This window comes from Crinia signifera, chromosome 19 (assembly GCF_055691185.1).
Source record: "Crinia signifera chromosome 19, ASM5569118v1, whole genome shotgun sequence".
Taxonomy (NCBI): Eukaryota; Metazoa; Chordata; class Amphibia; order Anura; family Myobatrachidae; genus Crinia; species Crinia signifera.
The window spans coordinates 7,327,528-7,350,667 of record NC_139226.1 but is presented as its reverse complement, the minus strand read 5'-3'; the positions used below and the strand labels follow the sequence as shown (position 1 = coordinate 7,350,667).

At 46.5% G+C, this 23,140-nt stretch overlaps 1 protein-coding gene across 2 annotated transcripts in view; it reads left to right on the top strand.

The window, feature by feature from the left end:
* LOC146041664 (acidic phospholipase A2 Cvv-E6a-like) overlaps nucleotides 1–23,140 on the top strand; it is a 29,290-nt gene that overhangs the window by 790 nt on the left and 5,360 nt on the right. Inside the window, exons 2-3 of one of the 2 annotated variants that reach the window (XM_083161590.1) lie at nucleotides 12,729–12,809; nucleotides 16,171–16,318. In XM_083161590.1, the coding sequence (XP_083017716.1) occupies nucleotides 12,773–12,809; nucleotides 16,171–16,318 (185 nt within the window). In that variant the 5' untranslated portion in view covers nucleotides 12,729–12,772. Of the gene's footprint in view, nucleotides 1–12,693; nucleotides 12,810–16,170; nucleotides 16,319–23,140 lie in introns of those variants that run through there. The other variant, XM_083161591.1, reaches the window with a different exon arrangement.

The following is a 23,140-nucleotide window of genomic DNA, read 5'->3' as shown; positions in this document are numbered from 1 at the left end:
CTCAATCAATTAACTTACAAACAGCTTTTAGTAATTATTGAGGATAAGCAGACGGACCACAGAAAGCTGACTATTGATATTTTGTTAGATTTTACAGTAGCTTAAAGGTGCTAGAAAGATCTTCGATCGCAAGATGTGCACATAAATTAGCCTTGAAATCTTTTTTCCGTCCTTGACAAAAGATTTCAGGCAAGCGCACATCTTTACCAAAGATTTTTCTTAAGATCCCGTGTGCGTTCCTATGGATCTTTTGTTAAATCTTCTGATCTTTTGTGCAGCACGTAAGATCAGAAGATTCAGCTAAAGATCCATGGGAGCGCGCATCGGACCAAAATCGGCCGATTTTCGATCGATTATCGGTAAACATCGGACGATATATCGGCCGATTTTATCGGAAATCGGCCCAAAAATCGTTCTAGTGCAGGGCTGGGCAACACCGGCCCTCCAGATGTTAATGAACTACACATCCCAGGATGCGTTGCTTCAGTTTCAGCATGGCCACATAGCAAAACTAATGCAAAGCATCCTGGGATGTTTAGTTCATTAACATCTGGAGGGCCGGTGTTGCCCAGCCCTGTTCTAGTGTGTGGGCACCTTAAGTCTGGACTTAAGGTGCCCACACACTAGAACGATTTTTGGGCCGATTGGCCGATTTTCGATAATATCGATATATCGGCCGATATTTACCGATAATCGGTCGAAAATCGGCCGATGCTCGCTCCCGTGGATCTTTTGCTAAATCTTCTGATCTTACGTGCTGCACAAAAGATCAGAAGATTTAACAAAAGATCCATAGGAACGCACACGGGATCTTAAGAAAAATCTTTGGTAAAGATGTGCACTTGCCTGAAATCTTTTGTCCAGATCGGACAAAAGATTTGAAGGCTAATTTATGCGCAAATCTTAAGATCGCAGATCTTTCTAGTGTGTGGGCACCTTTAGTATCAAAGTGACACAGAAAGACAGAAAACAACAGCAACTCATAAAACCAAGGGACTGCTTTGAGTGAGCTCACTTTATCCTCACTACATACTACTCCTGGCTGCTTAATCTGGATATTCATCAATAATATCACCATTTCTACAACTGCTAAACCTTTGAATATCACTCTTTATGCATTGTATGTGCACTGTCTGTTTTGACAATGCACAGCTGTACCTCTATTGACTTCACCTCTCCTGCTCTTCCATTGGTAGTAGGTGTCCCCCATCCTTTTATTCTTGCCCTTCTTCTTCTCTATCTCTACATGTCCTCTCTGGGTGAGTTTATTTGCTCACTCGACTTCCACTATCACCTCTATGCTGATAATACTAAAATCTACCGATCCTTTCCTGATCTCTCTCCCTCTATCCTCACTCATATCTCCAGCTGTCTCTCTGCTGTCTACTCCTGGATGACCAAGCACTTTTTTAGACTTAAAATATCAAAGACTAAGCTGACCTCTTCCCACCCTCCTGCATAAAACCTGACCATCTCTCATCCTAACCTACTGTTTATGCTCACGTCTTCCCCTTCTGTGTCACCCCTGTCTGTCTAATCCTCCCCTTTAGAATGTAAGCTCTCACGAGCAGGGCCCTCTCTCCTTATGTGCCTTTCTTAGAATATATAAACCTCTGCCACCCTAATGTAACTATCCATATTTACCATGTACTTGTCCTAAACTGTCTTGTACTGTAATTTGTTATGTGTTTTTCCTCATAACTATGCTCTGTAAAGCGCTGCGGAATATGTGTGCGCTATATAAGAAACTGTTAATAAATAAATAAATGTGTGATAAACATACATGTAGGGGGTTATTCTAATTCACTCGGAAAGGCACAATCACTCTCTAATGGACAAAACCATATAATGCACTGCAAGTGGGGCAGATGTAACATGTGCAGAGAGAGTTAGATTTGGGTGGGGGGTGTACTTCAAACTGCTGTGTAAAAACTCTATATTGCAGTGTAAAAATAAAGCAGACAGTATTTACCCTGCACATAAACAATAAAACACCCAAATCTAACTCTCTCTGCACATGTTACATCAGCCCCACCTGCACTGCACATGGTTTTGTCCATTAGAGAGTGATTGTGCCTTTTTGAGTGAATCAGGATACCCCCCGTAGGGTATTATATAGGTATTACATAGCAGTGTCTGTGTCTTCCCTTGTCTCTTCTATTTAGTCATCTGTGTTACACTAATGGATAGAGAGCACTGATAAATGTATTCCTAGGGTAAATAAAAGAACAAATGTCAAATGGCTTAACATCAAATTCAAATTTGAAATAGCTAAAAAAAAAGGAGGGCATTCAAAGTATTTAAACAAGATAGGACACCAAAATCATTTGCCGCATATAAAGAATGTAATAAGAAATGTAAACATACAATAAAGATGGCCAAATTAGAGACTGAACGTAAAATAGCCGCAGATAGCGAATCTAATCCCAAAAAATTCTAGTTATATGAACAGGAAACGGTTATGGAAGGAAAATATTGGCCCACTAAAGAATAAGCAGGGTCCCCTGGTAATAGAAGGAAAAGACAAAGCGGAATTATTCAATTAATTTTTTGCTTCAGTATTTACAAGGGAAGAATCTACAGAAGATCTCCCACAGATTAAATGCTCGGATCTTGATTGCTCCCAAACTGTATGTTTGAGTGAGGGAATAGTCAAAAATAGGTTACAGAACCTAAATAGTAACAAATCTCCCGAAATACACCCTAGGATACTAAAAGAATTGAGTTCTGTCATAGCACTACCATTATATCTGATATTCGGGGAATCAATAAATTCGGGGACAGTTCCAAGGGACTGGTGCATAGCTAACGTAGTACCAGTATGGAAGAAAGGTAACAAATCTAACCCTGAAAATTATAGACCGGTCAGCCTTACATCCATTGTGGGGGAAATATTAGAAGGAATAATAAGACAGTATCCCAAATTTCTTAGAACAGGAGAAAGTGACAAGTAAGGCCAAGCATGGGTTCATCAAAAATAGATCATGTCAGACTAATTAAATTAGCTTCTATGAGGAAGTCAGTAGGGGCTGGACTTAGGGAAATATGTTGATGTAATACTGCTTGATTTCGCTAAAGCTTTTGACACGGTGCCTCATAAAAGGTTACTAGTGAAACTAGGTAATTTGGGGTTAGAAGATAAAATTTGTAATTGGATTAAAAACTGGTTGCACAATCGGGGACAGAGAGTGGTGGTATATGGCATACATTCCAGCTGGTGTAAGGTCCAAAGTGGAGTCCCTCGAGGTTCAATATTGGGACCCACCTTGTTTAATATACAGTAACATCCATTCACATGCCAGGGGGGTTCACCAACATCTTTCGATGGTCGCTGAGCTCTGAGCAACCTTACATATACATACACAATGGGAAAGAAATGGGTGGACATCTGGTGATGCGCAGTCTTAAAATATCAGTCCCCGTGTGAATGCAGGCCTGCTGCAAATGGTCCAGAATAAGGGCCACTGTCTCAACTTGTCTATATAGCACCCTCTCTTATCCGCGACCTCTGGGATCTTCACTCTGCAAGGGCCATTGCACTATCCAGAGTGTTCCCCAAAGTGCTGCGGACACCCTATTCTTTCCTCCCACCATATGTGACTAACCCAAGGCAACTCGCTCCCTTCGGGCGAGAGGTACTGCAGGGCTTAAAGTGGTCATGCAGAGGTGGCGGAACTCATTTCTCTATGCCACCTAATTACCCCCCCCATTAGGCAGAGACGGCCTGTCCAGTGGTAGGGTATTTGGCATCCTCCTGCAAACTAGAATGCTTTTCTGTTAGAATTACTGTGCAGGGCCAATGTAGAGGTTAAAATGTTCCACCTCACCATTAGAGGTGGTGGAACTCAGTTCCACCCTGTTCCCTCTCAATTTAACCCCTGGTACTAGCCTTGAAAAGTGATAAAATGGAGAGTGATAAACCACCAACATAGGCAAACGCAGGGGGGGGGGGGGGGGGGGTTTCTGGTTGCCCGGAAACCCCCTCCTCTTGGCAAGTGCCTCAAATTATGACAACAATAGCACTGGTATATAATATAATCAATATAGCTGCCAACACATTATTATTTATTATTAATTTACACTGTCTTATATAGCGCAGCAGATTCCGTTACAGTGTCTTATATAGCGCAGCAGATTCCATTACAGCGTCTTATATAGCGCAGTAGATTCCGTTACAGTGTCTTATATAGCGCAGCAGATTCCGTTACAGCGTCTTATATAGCGCAGCAGATTCCGTTACAGCGTCTTATATAGCGCAGCAGATTCCGTTACAGCGTCTTATATAGCGCAGCAGATTCCGTTACAGTGTCTTATATAGCGCAGCAGATTCCGTTACAGCGTCTTATATAGCGCAGCAGATTCCGTTACAGGTTCTTATATAGCGCAGCAGATTCCGTTACAGTGTCTTATATAGCGCAGCAGATTCCGTTACAGGTTCTTATATAGCGCAGCAGATTCCGTTACAGCGTCTTATATAGCGCAGCAGATTCCGTTACAGTGTCTTATATAGCGCAGCAGATTCCGTTACAGTGTCTTATAGAGTGCAACAGATTCCGTTACAGCATCTTATATAGCGCAGCAGATTCCGTCACAGTGTCTTATATAGCGCAGCACATTCCGTTACAGGTTCTTATATAGCGCAGCAGATTCCGTTACAGTGTCATATATAGCGCAGCAGATTCCGTTACAGTGTCTTATATAGTGCAGCATATTCCGTTACAGTGTCTTATATAGCGCAGCAGATTCCATTAGTGTCTTATATAGCGCAGCAGATTCCGTTACCGTGTCTTATATATCCCAGCAGATTCCGTTACAGCGTCTTATATAGCGCAGCAGATTCCATTACAGCGTCTTATATAGCGCAGCAGATTCCGTTACAGTGTCTTATATAGCGCAGCAGATTCCGTTAGTGTCTTATATAGCGCAGCAGATTCCATTACCGTGTCTTATATAGCCCAGCAGATTCCGTTACAATGTCTTATATAGCGAAGCAGATTCCGTTACAGTGTTTTATACAGCGCAGCAGATTCGGTTACAGTGTCTTATATAGCGCAGCAGATTCTGTTACAGTGTCTTATATAGCGCAGCAGATTACATTACAGTTACTTATATAGCGCAGCAGATTCGGTTACAGTGTCTTATATAGCGCAGCAGATTCTGTTACAGTGTCTTATATAGCGCAGCAGATTCCGTTACAGTGTCTTATATAGCACAGCAGATTCTGTTACAGTGTCTTATATAGCGCAGCAGATTCCGTTACAGCTTCTTATATAGCACAGCAGATTCCGTTACAGTGTCTTATATAGAGCAGCAGATTCCGTTACAGTGTCTTATATAGCGCAGCAGATTCCGTTACAGTGTCTTATATAGCGCAGCAGATTCTGTTACAGTGTCTTATATAGCGCAGCAGATTTCGTTACAGGTTCTTATATAGCACAGCAGATTCCGTTACAGCGTCTTATGTAGCGCAGCAGATTCCATTACAGTGTCTTATATAGCGCAGCAGATTCCGTTACAGGTTCTTATATAGCGCAGCAGATTCCGTTACAGTGTCTTATAGAGCGCAGCAGATTCTGTTACAGCGTCTTATATAGTGCAGCAGATTCCGTTACAGCGCCTTATATTGCGCAGCAGATTCCGTTACAGTGTCTTATATAGCGCAGCAGATTCCGTTACAGTGTCTTATATAGTGCAGCAGATTCCGTTACAGTGTCTTATATAGCGCAGCAGATACCGTTACAGTGTCTTATATAGTGCAGCAGAGTCCGTTACAGCGTCTTATATAGCGCAGCAGATTCCGTTACAGCGTCTTATATAGCGCAGCAGATTCCGTTACAGCGTCTTATATAGCGCAGCAGATTCAGTTACAGTGTCTTATATAGCGCAGCAGATTCCGTTACAGTGTCTTATATAGCGCAGCAGATTCCGTTACAGTGTCTTATATAGTGCAGCAGATTCCGTTACAGTGTCTTATATAGCGCAGCAGATTCCGTTACAGCATCTTATATAGCGCAGCAGATTCTGTTACAGTGTCTTATATAGCGCAGCAGATTCTGTTACAGTGTCTTATATAGCGCAGCAGATTCCGTTACAGAGTCTTATATAGCGCAGCAGATCCCATTACAGCGTCTTATATAGCGCAGCAGATTCTGTTACAGCGTCTTATATAGTGCAGCAGATTCCATTACAGCGTCTTATATAGCGCAGCAGATTCCGTTACAGCGTCTTATATAGCGCAGCAGATTCCGTTACAGCGTCTTATATAGCGCAGCAGATTCCGTTACAGCGTCTTATATAGCACAGCAGATTCCGTTACAGCGTCTTATATAGCGCAGCAGATTCCATTACAGTGTCTTATATAGCGCAGCAGATTCCGTTACAGTGTCTTATATAGCGCAGCAGATTCCGTTACAGTGTCTTATATAGCGCAGCAGATCCCGTTACAGCGTCTTATATAGCGCAGCAGATTCCATTAGTGTCTTATATAGCGCAGCAGATTCCGTTACAGTGTCTTATATAGCGCAGCAGATTCCGTTACAGTGTCTTATATAGCGCAGCAGATCCCGTTACAGCGTCTTATATAGCGCAGCAGATTCCATTAGTGTCTTATATAGCGCAGCAGATTCCGTTACAGTGTCTTATATAGCGCAGCAGATTCCGTTACCGTGTCTTATATATCCCAGCATATTCCGTTACAGTGTTTTATATAGCGCAGCAGATTCCGTTAGTGTCTTATATAGCGCAGCAGATTCCATTACCGTGTCTTATATAGCCCAGCAGATTCGGTTACAATGTCTTATATAGCGCAGCAGATTCCGTTACAGTGTTTTATACAGCGCAGCAGATTCCGTTACAGTGTCTTATATAGCGCAGCAGATTCTGTTACAGTGTCTTATATAGCGCAGCAGATTCCATTACAGTTACTTATATAGCGCAGCAGATTTGGTTACAGTGTCTTATATAGCGCAGCAGATTCTGTTACAGTGTCTTATATAGCGCAGCAGATTCCGTTACAGTGTCTTATATAGCGCAGCAGATTCTGTTACAGTGTCTTATATAGCGCAGCAGATTCCGTTACAGCTTCTTATATAGCACAGCAGATTCCGTTACAGTGTCTTATATAGCGCAGCAGATTCCGTTACAGTGTCTTATATAGCGCAGCAGATTCCGTTACAGTGTCTTATATAGCGCAGCAGATTCTGTTACAGTGTCTTATATAGTGCAGCAGATTTAGTTACAGGTTCTTATATAGCACAGCAGATTCCGTTACAGCGTCTTATGTAGCGCAGCAGATTCCGTTACAGTGTCTTATATAGCGCAGCAGATTCCGTTACAGGTTCTTATATAGCGCAGCAGATTCCGTTACAGCGTCTTATAGAGCGCAGCAGATTCCGTTACAGCGTCTTATATAGTGCAGCAGATTCCGTTACAGCGCCTTATATAGCGCAGCAGATTCCGTTACAGTGTCTTATATAGCGCAGCAGATTCCGTTACAGTGTCTTATATAGCGCAGCAGATTCCGTTACAGTGTCTTATATAGTGCAGCAGATTCCGTTACAGTGTCTTATATAGCGCAGCAGATTCCGTTACAGTGTCTTATATAGCGCAGGAGAGTCCGTTACAGCGTCTTATATAGCGCAGCAGATTTGGTTACAGTGTCTTATATAGCGCAGCAGATTCTGTTACAGTGTCTTATATAGCGCAGCAGATTCCGTTACAGTGTCTTATATAGCGCAGCAGATTCTGTTACAGTGTCTTATATAGCGCAGCAGATTCCGTTACAGCTTCTTATATAGCACAGCAGATTCCGTTACAGTGTCTTATATAGCGCAGCAGATTCCGTTACAGTGTCTTATATAGCGCAGCAGATTCCGTTACAGTGTCTTATATAGCGCAGCAGATTCTGTTACAGTGTCTTATATAGTGCAGCAGATTTAGTTACAGGTTCTTATATAGCACAGCAGATTCCGTTACAGCGTCTTATGTAGCGCAGCAGATTCCGTTACAGTGTCTTATATAGCGCAGCAGATTCCGTTACAGGTTCTTATATAGCGCAGCAGATTCCGTTACAGCGTCTTATAGAGCGCAGCAGATTCCGTTACAGCGTCTTATATAGTGCAGCAGATTCCGTTACAGCGCCTTATATAGCGCAGCAGATTCCGTTACAGTGTCTTATATAGCGCAGCAGATTCCGTTACAGTGTCTTATATAGCGCAGCAGATTCCGTTACAGTGTCTTATATAGTGCAGCAGATTCCGTTACAGTGTCTTATATAGCGCAGCAGATTCCGTTACAGCGTCTTATATAGCGCAGCAGATTCAGTTACAGTGTCTTATATAGCGCAGCAGATTCCGTTACAGTGTCTTATATAGCGCAGCAGATTCCGTTACAGTGTCTTATATAGTGCAGCAGATTCCGTTACAGTGTCTTATATAGCGCAGCAGATTCCGTTACAGCATCTTATATCGCGCAGCAGATTCTGTTACAGTGTCTTATATAGCGCAGCAGATTCTGTTACAGTGTCTTATATAGCCCAGCAGATTCCGTTACAGAGTCTTATATAGCGCAGCAGATTCCATTACAGCGTCTTATATAGCGCAGCAGATTCCGTTACAGCGTCTTATATAGCGCAGCAGATTCCGTTACAGCGTCTTATATAGCGCAGCAGATTCCGTTACAGCGTCTTATATAGCGCAGCAGATTCCGTTACAGTGTCTTATATAGCGCAGCAGATTCCGTTACAGGTTCTTATATAGCGCAGCAGATTCCGTTACAGTGTCTTATATAGCGCAGCAGATTCCGTTACCGTGTCTTATATATCCCAGCATATTCCGTTACAGTGTTTTATATAGCGCAGCAGATTCCGTTAGTGTCTTATATAGCGCAGCAGATTCCATTACCGTGTCTTATATAGCCCAGCAGATTCGGTTACAATGTCTTATATAGCGCAGCAGATTCCGTTACAGTGTTTTATACAGCGCAGCAGATTCCGTTACAGTGTCTTATATAGCGCAGCAGATTCTGTTACAGTGTCTTATATAGCGCAGCAGATTCCATTACAGTTACTTATATAGCGCAGCAGATTTGGTTACAGTGTCTTATATAGCGCAGCAGATTCTGTTACAGTGTCTTATATAGCGCAGCAGATTCCGTTACAGTGTCTTATATAGCGCAGCAGATTCTGTTACAGTGTCTTATATAGCGCAGCAGATTCCGTTACAGCTTCTTATATAGCACAGCAGATTCCGTTACAGTGTCTTATATAGCGCAGCAGATTCCGTTACAGTGTCTTATATAGCGCAGCAGATTCCGTTACAGTGTCTTATATAGCGCAGCAGATTCTGTTACAGTGTCTTATATAGTGCAGCAGATTTAGTTACAGGTTCTTATATAGCACAGCAGATTCCGTTACAGCGTCTTATGTAGCGCAGCAGATTCCGTTACAGTGTCTTATATAGCGCAGCAGATTCCGTTACAGGTTCTTATATAGCGCAGCAGATTCCGTTACAGCGTCTTATAGAGCGCAGCAGATTCCGTTACAGCGTCTTATATAGTGCAGCAGATTCCGTTACAGCGCCTTATATAGCGCAGCAGATTCCGTTACAGTGTCTTATATAGCGCAGCAGATTTCGTTACAGTGTCTTATATAGCGCAGCAGATTCCGTTACAGTGTCTTATATAGTGCAGCAGATTCCGTTACAGTGTCTTATATAGCGCAGGAGAGTCCGTTACAGCGTCTTATATAGCGCAGCAGATTCCGTTACAGCGTCTTATATAGCGCAGCAGATTTCGTTACAGCGTCTTATATAGCGCAGCAGATTCAGTTACAGTGTCTTATATAGCGCAGCAGATTCCGTTACAGTGTCTTATATAGCGCAGCAGATTCCGTTACAGTGTCTTATATAGTGCAGCAGATTCCGTTACAGTGTCTTATATAGCGCAGCAGATTCCGTTACAGCATCTTATATCGCGCAGCAGATTCTGTTACAGTGTCTTATATAGCGCAGCAGATTCTGTTACAGTGTCTTATATAGCCCAGCAGATTCCGTTACAGAGTCTTATATAGCGCAGCAGATTCCATTACAGCGTCTTATATAGCGCAGCAGATTCCGTTACAGCGTCTTATATAGCGCAGCAGATTCCGTTACAGCGTCTTATATAGCGCAGCAGATTCCGTTACAGCGTCTTATATAGCGCAGCAGATTCCGTTACAGTGTCTTATATAGCGCAGCAGATTCCGTTACAGGTTCTTATATAGCGCAGCAGATTCCGTTACAGTGTCTTATAGAGCGCAGCAGATTCCGTTACAGCGCTTTATATAGCGCAGCAGATTCCGTTACAGTGTCTTATATAGCGCAGCAGATTCCGTTACAGTGTCTTATATAGTGCAGCAGATTCCGTTACAGTGTCTTATATAGCGCAGCAGATTCCGTTACAGTGTCTTATATAGCGCAGGAGAGTCCGTTACAGCGTCTTATATAGCGCAGCAGATTCCGTTACAGCGTCTTATATAGCGCAGCAGATTTCGTTACAGCGTCTTATATAGCGCAGCAGATTCAGTTACAGTGTCTTATATAGCGCAGCAGATTCCGTTACAGTGTCTTATATAGTGCAGCAGATTCCGTTACAGTGTCTTATATAGCGCAGCAGATTCCGTTACAGCATCTTATATAGCGCAGCAGATTCTGTTACAGTGTCTTATATAGCGCAGCAGATTCTGTTACAGTGTCTTATATAGCGCAGCAGATTCCGTTACAGAGTCTTATATAGCGCAGCAGATTCCATTACAGCGTCTTATATAGCGCAGCAGATTCTGTTACAGCGTCTTATATAGTGCAGCAGATTCCATTACAGCGTCTTATATAGCGCAGCAGATTCCGTTACAGCGTCTTATATAGCGCAGCAGATTCCGTTACAGCTTCTGGTACTTGTTTCCTAGCACGGCGCCCGTCGTGGTAGATCGCATACCTTAAGTTAAGGTAACTTAAGGTATGCGATCGAAGCGATGGACGCGATTTTCTGTCAATTAAGTGGCTTTATTGCCGGCAATGAGAAAATTGCGTTGATCGCGTCCATCGCATGCCATTATAATGGCATGCGATGCGACCGATGCAATCAACGCGATTTTACATAGGGCTCAATGTTAATTTAGCTTTCAATGATAAAATTGCGTTGATCGCGTCCATCGCATGCCATTATAATCAACGCAATTTTACATAGGGAACAATGGGAAATGGGCCAATGGGCCCAATATTTGATTGTATATGCACCGTCATGGGTTTTAAGTATGTGAAATGTCCCCCCATTGTTAACGCCACCCCACTATTGACGCCAACCCGAAGCATGACAAGCGCAGCGAGCCCGCGAGGGGCGGCGGTACGCATCCTCTGACCTTTTCATACCCCCACTATACACGCCGGCGTGGAGTTGATGTTATAAAGTGTGGCGAGCGCAGCGAGGCGAGGGGCCGCGTATACCTGTGAAGTTATGCGCGTCCCCTCGCGGGGAATGCTGCGCTCGCCGCGCTTTATAAAATTAACTCCACGCCAACGTGGATAGTGGGGGTATGAAAAGGTCGGAGGATGCGTACTGCAGCCCTTTGCGGGCTTGCTGCGCTCGCCATGCTTTGGGGGGGAGGCGGGGCACACCACTATCCATACCGCCTCCGGGCATCTTGCATGAACTTACGCCACTGCTTCATTGGTTACCTGTATTCTACCGTACTCATTACAAAATAATTTTACTCGCACACAAAGCCATAAACCAAACTACACCAACATACATCTCTTCTCTTATCTCAAAATATCATCCAACCCAACCTCTACGCTCCTCACAAATCTACAGGGCCCTACACACGGAGAGATTTGTGCCAGAGATTCATAATGGGAGATTCAGCATGAGAGATTTCAAATCTGTCACAGAAAGTGTTTAGGCGACTTCAGGGGAATAAAAAAGTCTTCGAATAAAGCCTGGGGGGAGTGTTATGTTCTTTGTCTGTATTAGAAACATAATCTAAAAAAAATAGTGTGGGGTGTCTCACAGAATAGCGTGGGGTGTCTCACAGAATAGCGTGGGGTGTCTCACAGAATAGCGTTTTGGCCAAAAGACCCAGGTGGTCTGCGTCTTTTATTCTGTGAGACAAAGACCGGAGAGTGCAGTTCCCTCGTCAACTATACATTGTTTCTGGATGGGCACCCTGGCGGCTGTTGCAGAAGGCTGCGTGCGCTGTGGATCGGTGGTATATATATATATATATATATATATATATATATATATATGTATATACTCTTGATATGTATACACAGAGTATATGTCATTGATGATGGTGGCACTCAGCGGCCACATCTGATTGGCTGAGAGGATCTATGGGGTGAATTTATGACGCTTGGAGAAGTGTTATCTATCCCCATAAAGAACGTTATGAGCAAGGTGATAATGGTTCAGCCAATCCGCTCTTACCTGTCAATTTACATATTGTAGCTGATTGGCTGAACCATTATCACCTTGCTCATAACGTTCTTTATGGGGATAGATAACACTTCTCCAAGCTTCATAAATTCACCCCTCAATCCCCTGATACTATTACTATAATAATTGCCATGTCTACCTATTCTTTGTGTCGACCTTTTGATCATGTCAACCATATGTACACATTGACCATGAGGTGTCGGCCTAGATATTGTCTGTCAGCCATCTGGAACAGAATAACAATGTGCAGTTTCTTGCAGAGTAAGTCCAGCGGTGTCCTGCTCTCCTCTGTGATTGGTGGAACATGGCGCCCTCTCTGCTTTTCCTCATCCTCGGCATCGGTAAGTCCTCAGAGGAGTAGTCACATCACAGGGGCAGATAAAAGCCGCTCTCGGGGCACCAGAGACGCTGGCCTGCGACTTTAACCCAGAGTGTCGGATGGAACACAACGGGACGTGGCTGAGCCCTTCTTACACAAATAGAGACTCGTCCAGGCACAGATGTACCGTACAGTTGTTGTGCACACCAGAGCTCAGTCCATGCCAAGGACAAGCGACTCTGCTGCTCAAAGTTGTTTTACTTCTGCAAATAAGATTTATGAACATTTTGAACAAAAGGACGCTCAGCGTGTTCAGGACAGAGGGCCTGGCATGTCAGTGCACATGGGCAGGGGAGGTCAAAGGCACACTCGGGGAGGCAGGGCTAGAGGCACCCATGGGAGGCAGGGCTAGAGGCACGGGTTGCGGACGACTCACCAACAGTCGGGATTCCAACAGTCATTACCCCGACATCGAAATCCTAACTGCTTCCTCCTGGTGTTCCACGACCCCCATAAAGGGAGAATAAAATAGTTGCAGTCGGGATTCCGACGTTGGGCTAATGACTGTCGGAATCCCGACTGTCGGTGTGTTATACCACACCCAGAGGCACTCATGGGGGGCAGGGGTAGTGGCACTCATGGGAGGCAGGGGTAGAGACACTCATGGGGGGCATGGAGTAGTGGCACCCATGGGAGGAGGGGTAGTGGCATTTATGGGAGGCAGGGGTAGTGGCACTCATGGAAGGCAGGGGTAGTGGCACTCATGGGGGTCAGGGGTAGAGGCACTCATGGGAGACAGGGGTAGAGGCACTCATGGAAGGCAGGGGTAGAGGCACCCATGGGAGGCAGGGGTAGAGGCACCCATGGGAGGCAGGGGTAGAGGCACCTATGGGAGGCAGGGGTAGAGGCACCCATGGGAGGCAGGGGTAGAAGCACCCATGGGAGGCAGGGGTAGAGGCACCCATGGGAGGCAGGGGTAGAGGCACTCATGGGAGGCAGGGGTAGAGGCACCCATGGGAGGCAGGGGTAGAGGCACTCATGGGAGGCAGGGGTAGAGGCACTCATGGGAGGCAGGGGTAGAGGCACTCATGGGAGGCAGGGGTAGAGGCACTCATGGGAGGCAGGGGTAGAGGCACTCATGGGAGGCAGGGGTAGAGGCACCCATGGGGGGGCAGGGGTAGAGGCACCCATGGGAGGCAGGGGTAGAGGCACCCATGGGAGGCAGGGGTAGAGGCACCCATGGGAGGCAGGGGTAGAGGCACCCATGGGAGGCAGGGGTAGAAGCACCCATGGGAGGCAGGGGTAGAGGCACCCATGGGAGGCAGGGGTAGAAGCACCCATGGGAGGCAGGGGTATAAGCACTCATGGGAGACAGGGGTAGAGGCACCCATGGGAGACAGGGGTAGAGGCACTAATGGGAGGCAGGGGTAGAGGCACTCATGGGGGTCAGGGGTAGAGGCACTCATGGGAGACAGGGGTAGAGGCACTCATGGAAGGCAGGGGTAGAGGCACCCATGGGAGACAGGGGTAGAGGCACCCATGGGAGACAGGGGTAGAGGCACCAATGGGAGGCAGGGGTAGAGGCACCTATGGGAGGCAGGGGTAGAGGCACCCATGGGAGGCAGGGGTAGAAGCACCCATGGGAGGCAGGGGTAGAGGCACCCATGGGAGGCAGGGGTAGAGGCACTCATGGGAGGCAGGGGTAGAGGCACCCATGGGAGGCAGGGGTAGAGGCACTCATGGGAGGCAGGGGTAGAGGCACTCATGGGAGGCAGGGGTAGAGGCACCCATGGGGGGGCAGGGGTAGAGGCACCCATGGGAGGCAGGGGTAGAGGCACCCATGGGAGGCAGGGGTAGAGGCACCCATGGGAGGCAGGGGTAGAGGCACCCATGGGAGGCAGGGGTAGAAGCACCCATGGGAGGCAGGGGTAGAGGCACCCATGGGAGGCAGGGGTAGAAGCACCCATGGGAGGCAGGGGTATAAGCACTCATGGGAGACAGGGGTAGAGGCACCCATGGGAGACAGGGGTAGAGGCACTAATGGGAGGCAGGGGTAGAGGCACCTATGGGGGGCAGGGGTAGAGGCACCCATGGGAGGCAGGGGTAGAGGCACTCATGGGAGGCAGGGGTAGAGGCACTCATGGGAGGCAGGGGTAGAGGCACCCATGGGGGGGCAGGGGTAGAGGCACCCATGGGAGGCAGGGGTAGAGGCACCCATGGGAGGCAGGGGTAGAGGCACCCATGGGAGGCAGGGGTAGAGGCACCCATGGGAGGCAGGGGTAGAAGCACCCATGGGAGGCAGGGGTAGAAGCACCCATGGGAGGCAGGGGTAGAGGCACCCATGGGAGGCAGGGGTAGAAGCACCTATGGGGGGCAGGGGTAGAGGCACAAATGGGAGACAGGGGTAGAGGCACTCATGGGGGGAAGGGATAGAGGCACTCATGGGGGGAAGGGGTAGAAGCACCCATGGGAGGCAGGGGTAGAGGCACTCATGGGAGGCAGGGGTAGAGGCACTCATGGGAGGCAGGTGAAGGAGGAGCATTAAGGAAAGATGGGGACAGTGACATATGTGAAGAATGAGCTTGGATGGTTTCTGAAAGCCCAAAACCTTCTATGAGAGCACAGCTACTGCAGTACCACTCTTGGCCACTGTGTGCAGTGTAGAGCACTAACATTCTTCTCTTACTGAAATTGGGCCAGATGCACTAAACTTCAAAAGTGATAAAATGGAGAGTGATAAACACCCAGCCAATCAACTCTTGCCTGACATTTTTCAAACACAGTCTGTGCCATGGCAGGTAGCAGCTGATTGGCTGGTTGTTTATCACTCTCCATTTTATCACTTTTGAAGCTTATTGCATCTGGCCCATTGTCACACTTACTAAAATCACCACTACTCTGCTCCATTTGTCGTAGATTAAACTCTCATTCACCCAAACTTTCCTCAACAAAAGTTCTATAAACTGGTGAAACTGCATCAAAATCTGTCCAATGGTTCTCGGGGTTAGCCCAAATGTAAAGCCAGATAGACATAGGCCAGGAACTTTATATTATATATCTAGAGATTATTTGTATTTACTATCCCCCAGGGGGAGAGAGAGACAATGAGACAGAGCCAGAGACGATGAGAGCCAGAACGAGATACAAAGATAAAGAGTGAGAGATAGATAGATAGATAGATAGATAGATAGATAGATAGATAGATAGATAGATAGATAGATAAATAGATAGATAGATAGATAGATGTTTGAGGCATCTGTATACATTTCTGTTAAGCTATGGTAATACTTCCTCAGATTATTATTATTATTATTTATATTACATTGCCAGATGTTTGATGTATTACGCTGTACACAGGAACTGACCCTTCTCTCCATATATAGGGTTGCTGGGGGAAACGTCTGGTGACCTTATGCAGTTAGACGAAATGATTAAGGCTGTCTTGGGTGAAAGCCCCTTAGTTGACTATGGTTCCTACGGATGCTTCTGCGGGCTTGGCGGCAGTGGTTCTCCGGTAGATGCCATTGATTGGTGAGTACACAACTTTAGAATTGAGGAAACTCACTTCTTACGTAACAAAGATCTTAGAACATTTTATTTCCGTATTATACATCCTGCGGTGCCTGCTCGGCGCTGCTTTCCTGCAGATTATAGTGTGATTAGAACTCAGGGGCCCTATACAATCCGCTGGTTTGTGCCCTCATGCCCACCCTCAATTTAAAGCGAATACAAGCAAATTCCAGTCCAAAATCCCTGTCCCCAGTGAGAACATCCAACCCATGGAAAGGTAACTGCTATCATGGCCCCAATAACCCCCATGGGGGGGTAGATAAGGGTATCCTTACAAAGGGGATGTGGTCAGCCAATGCCGCCATCCTCACTTCCGTCAGAACACCGGCACCTGAACCTTGAAAACAATCATGATGTCGACGCAGGAAATCCCAATCTGTAAGTATGCGTGGTCAGGCTAGCATGCGGCCAGGGAGTGGGGGGGTTAGGCACTAGTTGGGGGGCTTAGCGTTAGGCTGCGGGGAGGGGAAGTTTAGGGTTAGGTTGTTAAGGAGGGTTAGGCTTAGGCATTTAGAAGGGGGATAAGGTTAGGCTGTGGGGCGTAAAGTTTGGTAATTGTGTAGTTTCACGGCGCCAGCTTTCGGTTTCCTGGTTCTACGCTCGCTACGATATATGTTAAAAAACTAACTTAACTCCATGCCAACATGGATAGTTCATACATCCACTATCCATGTTGGCATGGAGTTGATTTTAAATAGCGTGGCGAGCGTAGCGAGCCACCGAGCCCGCAGCGTGGGTGTGCGAAGCGTGGGCGCCGTGAAACTACACAAGTACAAGTACCTAAAGTTTAGATGGCTGGGTACGGGAGGTTAGGTTTAGGCACTAGTGGGGAGGCCTTCTAAGCACCCCAGGCAAAACTTTAATGTACTGACCGCCTCATAGCAGAATTTTGAAAGCCCCCCCCCCCCCCTCAATCCCACCCAGGGGGTTGAAGAAAAAAGTGAGGTACAAAGACAAAGAGTGTGTGAGAGAGGGCTCATGGAAAAGAGGGAATGAGAGAAAGAGGAGCGGGAGATAGAGGGTGTCAGAGAGAGAAAGAGAGAGGGAGAGAGGGGGGGGGGACCAAGAGAGGGGGGTGGGGTGCAAGTGGGAGTGAGAGAAAGAATGCCAGGGAGGTAAAGAGAGAGAAAGAGTGGAACAAAAGAGAGAGTGTCTAGGAGAGAAAGAGAGAGAGACGAGGAGAGAGAGGATATAAGTGTGAGAGAGAAAAAGAATGTCAGGGTGAATAAGGGGGAGAGACAGGCATAGAGAGAGGGTGTCAGGGACAGAGAGCGCAGGTAGAGAAAGTGGAAGAGAGAGTGCCTTTGAGAGGGGGAGAGAGACACAGTGTCAGGGGAAGAGAGGGAGGGAGAGTGTCAGGGATATCTCTTATATATTTAGCCAGATTTGTCACTCATCCCCTGTGTGTATAACACTGGGCGGGGTTACAAGAGTGATTGACAGCATTATACACACAAAGTTCCCACCCAGCATGGGAAAAGACCACCTGGCCCCCTAGGGAAAAGACCAGTGTTATACACACCACCACCCCTTTGACATCACCTCCTACCGCCCAGCCAGGGCTACAGTACACACCCACCATCCACCATGGTGTAGGTGAGCGGCATCCCACCCCTGACCCCCCCTCCCGCGATCCGCGGCACCCCCTCCCGTGATTCACAGACCCCCAAACCCACCCCCCCCGCAATTTGTGGACCCCGCGACCCCCCCTTTCCGCGATTCAAACCCCCCATCCGCCCCCCCTTCCCTTGATTCGTGGACCCCCACGTCCCCCCCTTCCCGCGAGATTCACCCCCCCCTCCCCTAATTTGCAGACCTCCGTGCCCCCCCCTCCCGTGATTCGCGGACCCCACAACTTCCCCTCCTGCAATTCGCGGACCCCACGCCCTCCCTTCCACGATTCACAGCACTCCCCCACGATTCGCGGACCCCCCTTCCCAGGATTCATGCCCCCCGCGACCCCCCTCCCACGGTTTGCGGACTCCCGCGCCCCCCCCCCTCCTGCGATTCGCAAACCCCCACGCCTCCCCCTCCCGCAATTAGCGGACCCCAATGAGCGGACCCCCTTCCCGCAATTCCCCCCAGGCGGACTCCCGCGACCCCCTCCCGCATTTCACGGACCCCCGTGAGAATAGGGGATCCTGTACCGCCACAAGCAGGTGCAGCCCCTAGGTGGGAAAATCGGCCCTGGCTGCCGCACTGCAGGTTCCCCCACTGCCAGAAGTGTCCCCACGGTCCTCTGCACCAGCGCCACAACTTTTATCAATGTCTTGCCCACATACCACTATTATACAGCCTCCTGCTCTCATGCACGCTCACTCCCTCCCAGTGGGAAGAGACGCTCACCCACTGCCGGGAGCTGCATACTGTCCCCCACTTCCCCAGTTCTAGGGATGCCCATCGACCATCAATGATTTCAAATCATTGATGGTTTATGGCATCCTGTTCTCCTGCCCCGTAACTTCCGCCAGTGGGGACCCGCTCACCCTGTGTTGTCCACATTCCCCTATCATGCTTTACCGCCCAGCCTCCTGCTAACCCCTGTGGCGAATGCTGCAGGGAGCCGGGGGATGGAGGCAGGGAGATGTAAGCCTCCCTGCCTGCCCCAGAATTTGTGGGGGAAGGCTATAATGCAGCAGATTCCGTTACAGTGTCTTATATAGCACAGCAGATTCCGTTACACAGTCTTATATAGCGCAGCAGATTCCGTTACAGTGTCTTATATAGCGCAGCAGATTCCGTTACAGTTTCTTATATAGCGCAGCAGATTCCGTTACACAGTCTTATATAGCGCAGCAGATTCCGTTACAGCGTCTTATATAGCGCAGCAGATTCCGTTACAGTTACTTGTATAGCGCAGCAGATTCCGTTACAGTGTCTTATATAGCGCAGCAGATTCCGTTACAGTTTCTTATATAGCGCAGCAGATTCCGTTACACAGTCTTATATAGCGCAGCAGATTCCGTTACAGTGTCTTATATAGCACAGCAGATTCCGTTACACAGTCTTATATAGCGCAGCAGATTCCGTTACAGTGTCTTATATAGCGCAGCAGATTCCGTTACAGTTTCTTATATAGCGCAGCAGATTCCGTTACACAGTCTTATATAGCGCAGCAGATTCCGTTACAGCGTCTTATATAGCGCAGCAGATTCCGTTACAGTTACTTGTATAGCGCAGCAGATTCCGTTACAGTGTCTTATATAGTGCAGCAGATTCCGTTACAGCGTCTTATATAGCGCAGCAGATTCCGTTACAGCGTCTTATATAGCGCAGCAGATTCCGTTACAGCGTCTTATATAGCGCAGCAGATTCCGTTACAGTGTCTTATATAGCGCAGCAGATTCCGTTACAGTTACTTGTATAGCACTGCAGATTCCGTTACAGGTTCTTATATAGCGCAGCAGATTCCGTTACAGTGTCTTATATAGCGCAGCAGATTCCGTTACAGGTTCTTATATAGTGCAGCAGATTCCGTTACAGCGTCTTATATAGCGCAGCAGATTCCGTTACAGTTACTTGTATAGCGCAGCAGATTCCGTTACAGTGTATTATATAGCGCAGCAGATTCCGTTACAGCGTCTTATATAGCGCAGCAGATTCCGTTACAGTGTCTTATATAGCGCAGCAGATTCCGTTACAGTGTCTTATATAGCGCAGCAGATTCCGTTACAGCGTCTTTTATAGCGCAGTAGATTCCGTTACAGCGTCTTTTATAGCGCAGCAGATTTCGTTACAGTTTCTTAAACAGTGCAGCAGATTCTGTTACTGCGTCTTATATAGCGCAGCAGATTCCGTTACAGTGTCTTATATAGCGCAGCAGATTCTGTTAGTGTCTTATATAGCGCAGCAGATTCCGTTACAGTGTCTTATATAGCGCAGCAGATTCCGTTACAGCGTCTTATATAGCGCAGCAGATTCCGTTACAGTGTCTTATATAGCGCAGCAGATTCCGTTACAGTGTCTTATATAGCGCAGCAGATTCCGTTACAGTGTCTTATATAGCGCAGCAGATTCCGTTACAGTGTCTTATATAGCGCAGCAGATTCCGTTACAGCGTCTTTTATAGCGCAGTAGATTCCGTTACAGCGTCTTTTATAGCGCAGCAGATTTCGTTACAGTTTCTTATACAGTGCAGCAGATTCTGTTACTGCGTCTTATATAGCGCAGCAGATTCCGTTACAGTGTCTTATATAGCGCAGCAGATTCTGTTAGTGTCTTATATAGCGCAGCAGATTCCGTTACAGTGTCTTATATAGCGCAGCAGATTCCGTTACAGCGTCTTATATAGCGCAGCAGATTCTGTTACTACGTCTTATATAGCGCAGCAGATTCCGTTACAGTGTCTTATATAGCGCAGCAGATTCCGTTACAGTGTCTTATATAGCGCAGCAGATTCCGTTACAGTGTCTTATATAGCGCAGCAGATTCCGTTACAGTGTCTTATATAGCGCAGCAGATTCCGTTACAGTGTCTTATATAGCGCAGCAGATTCCGTTACAGTGTCTTATATAGCGCAGCAGATTCCGTTACAGTGTCTTATATAGCGCAGCAGATTCCGTTACAGCGTCTTTTATAGCGCAGTAGATTCCGTTACAGCGTCTTTTATAGCGCAGCAGATTTCGTTACAGTTTCTTATACAGTGCAGCAGATTCTGTTACTGCGTCTTATATAGCGCAGCAGATTCCGTTACAGTGTCTTATATAGCGCAGCAGATTCTGTTAGTGTCTTATATAGCGCAGCAGATTCCGTTACAGTGTCTTATATAGCGCAGCAGATTCCGTTACAGCGTCTTATATAGCGCAGCAGATTCTGTTACTACGTCTTATATAGCGCAGCAGATTCCGTTACAGTGTCTTATATAGCGCAGCAGATTCCGTTACAGTGTCTTATATAGCGCAGCAGATTCCGTTACAGTGTCTTATATAGCGCAGCAGATTCCGTTACAGTGTCTTATATAGCGCAGCAGATTCCGTTACAGCGTCTTATATAGCCCAGCAGATTCCGTTACAGCGTCTTATATAGAGCAGCAGATTCCGTTACAGTGTCTTATATAGCGCAGCAGATTCCGTTACAGCGTCTTATATAGCGCAGCAGATTCTGTTACAGTGTCTTATATAGCGCAGCAGATTCCGTTACAGCGTCTTATATAGCACAGCAGATTCTGTTACAGTGTCTTATATAGCGCAGCAGATTTCGTTACAGTTTCTTATATAGCGCAGCAGATTCCGTTACAGCGTCTTATATAGCGCAGCAGATTCCGTTACAGTTTCTTATATAGTGCAGCAGATTCCGTTACAGTTTCTTATATAGCGCAGCAGATTCCGTTACAGTGTCTTATATAGCGCAGCAGATTCTGTTACAGTTTCTTATATAGCGCAGCAGATTCCGTTACAGTTTCTTATATAGCGCAGCAGATTCCGTTACAGTTTCTTATATAGCGCAGCAGATTCCGTTACAGTTTCTTATATAGTGCAGCAGATTCCGTTACAGTTTCTTATATAGTGCAGCAGATTCCGTTACAGTTTCTTATATAGTGCAGCAGATTCCGTTACAGTTTCTTATATAGCGCAGCAGATTCCGTTACAGTGTCTTATATAGCGCAGCAGATTCCGTTACAGTTTCTTATATAGCGCAGCAGATTCCATTACAGTTTCTTATATAGCGCAGCAGATTCTGTTACAGTTTCTTATATAGCGCAGCAGATTCCGTTACAGTTTCTTATATAGCGCAGCAGATTCCGTTACAGTTTCTTATATAGCGCAGCAGATTCCGTTACAGCGTCTTATATATCCAGCAGATTCCGTTACAGCGTCTTATATAGCGCAGCAGATTCCGTTACACTGTCTTATATAGCGCAGCAGATTCCATTACAGTGTCTTATATAGTGCAGCAGATTCCGTTACAGTTTCTTATATAGCGCAGCAGATTCCGTTACAGTGTTTTATATAGCGCAGCAGATTCCGTTACAGTGTCTTATATAGCGCAGCAGATTCCGTTACAGTTTCTTATATAGCGCAGCAGATTCCGTTACAGTTTCTTATATAGCGCAGCAGATTCCGTTACAGCGTCTTATATAGCGCAGCAGATTCCGTTACAGCGTCTTATATAGCGCGGCAGATTCCGTTACAGTGTCTTATATAGCGCAGCAGATTCCGTTACAGTTTCTTATATAGCGCAGCAGATTCCGTAACAGTGTCTTATATAGCGCAGCAGATTCCGTTACAGTTTCTTATATAGCGCAGCAGATTCCGTTACAGCGTCTTATATAGCGCAGCAGATTCCGTTACAGCGTCTTATATAGCGCGGCAGATTCCGTTACAGCGTCTTATATAGCGCAGCAGATTCCGTTACAGTGTCTTATATAGCGCAGCAGATTCCGTTACAGCGTCTTATATAGCGCAGCAGATTCTGTTACAGTGTCTTATATAGCGCAGCAGATTCTGTTACAGTGTCTTATATAGCGCAGCAGATTCCGTTACAGCGTCTTATATAGCACAGCAGATTCTGTTACAGTGTCTTATATAGCGCAGCAGATTTCGTTACAGTTTCTTATATAGCGCAGCAGATTCCGTTACAGCGTCTTATATAGCGCAGCAGATTCCGTTACAGTTTCTTATATAGTGCAGCAGATTCCGTTACAGTTTCTTATATAGCGCAGCAGATTCCGTTACAGTGTCTTATATAGCGCAGCAGATTCTGTTACAGTTTCTTATATAGCGCAGCAGATTCCGTTACAGTTTCTTATATAGCGCAGCAGATTCCGTTACAGTTTCTTATATA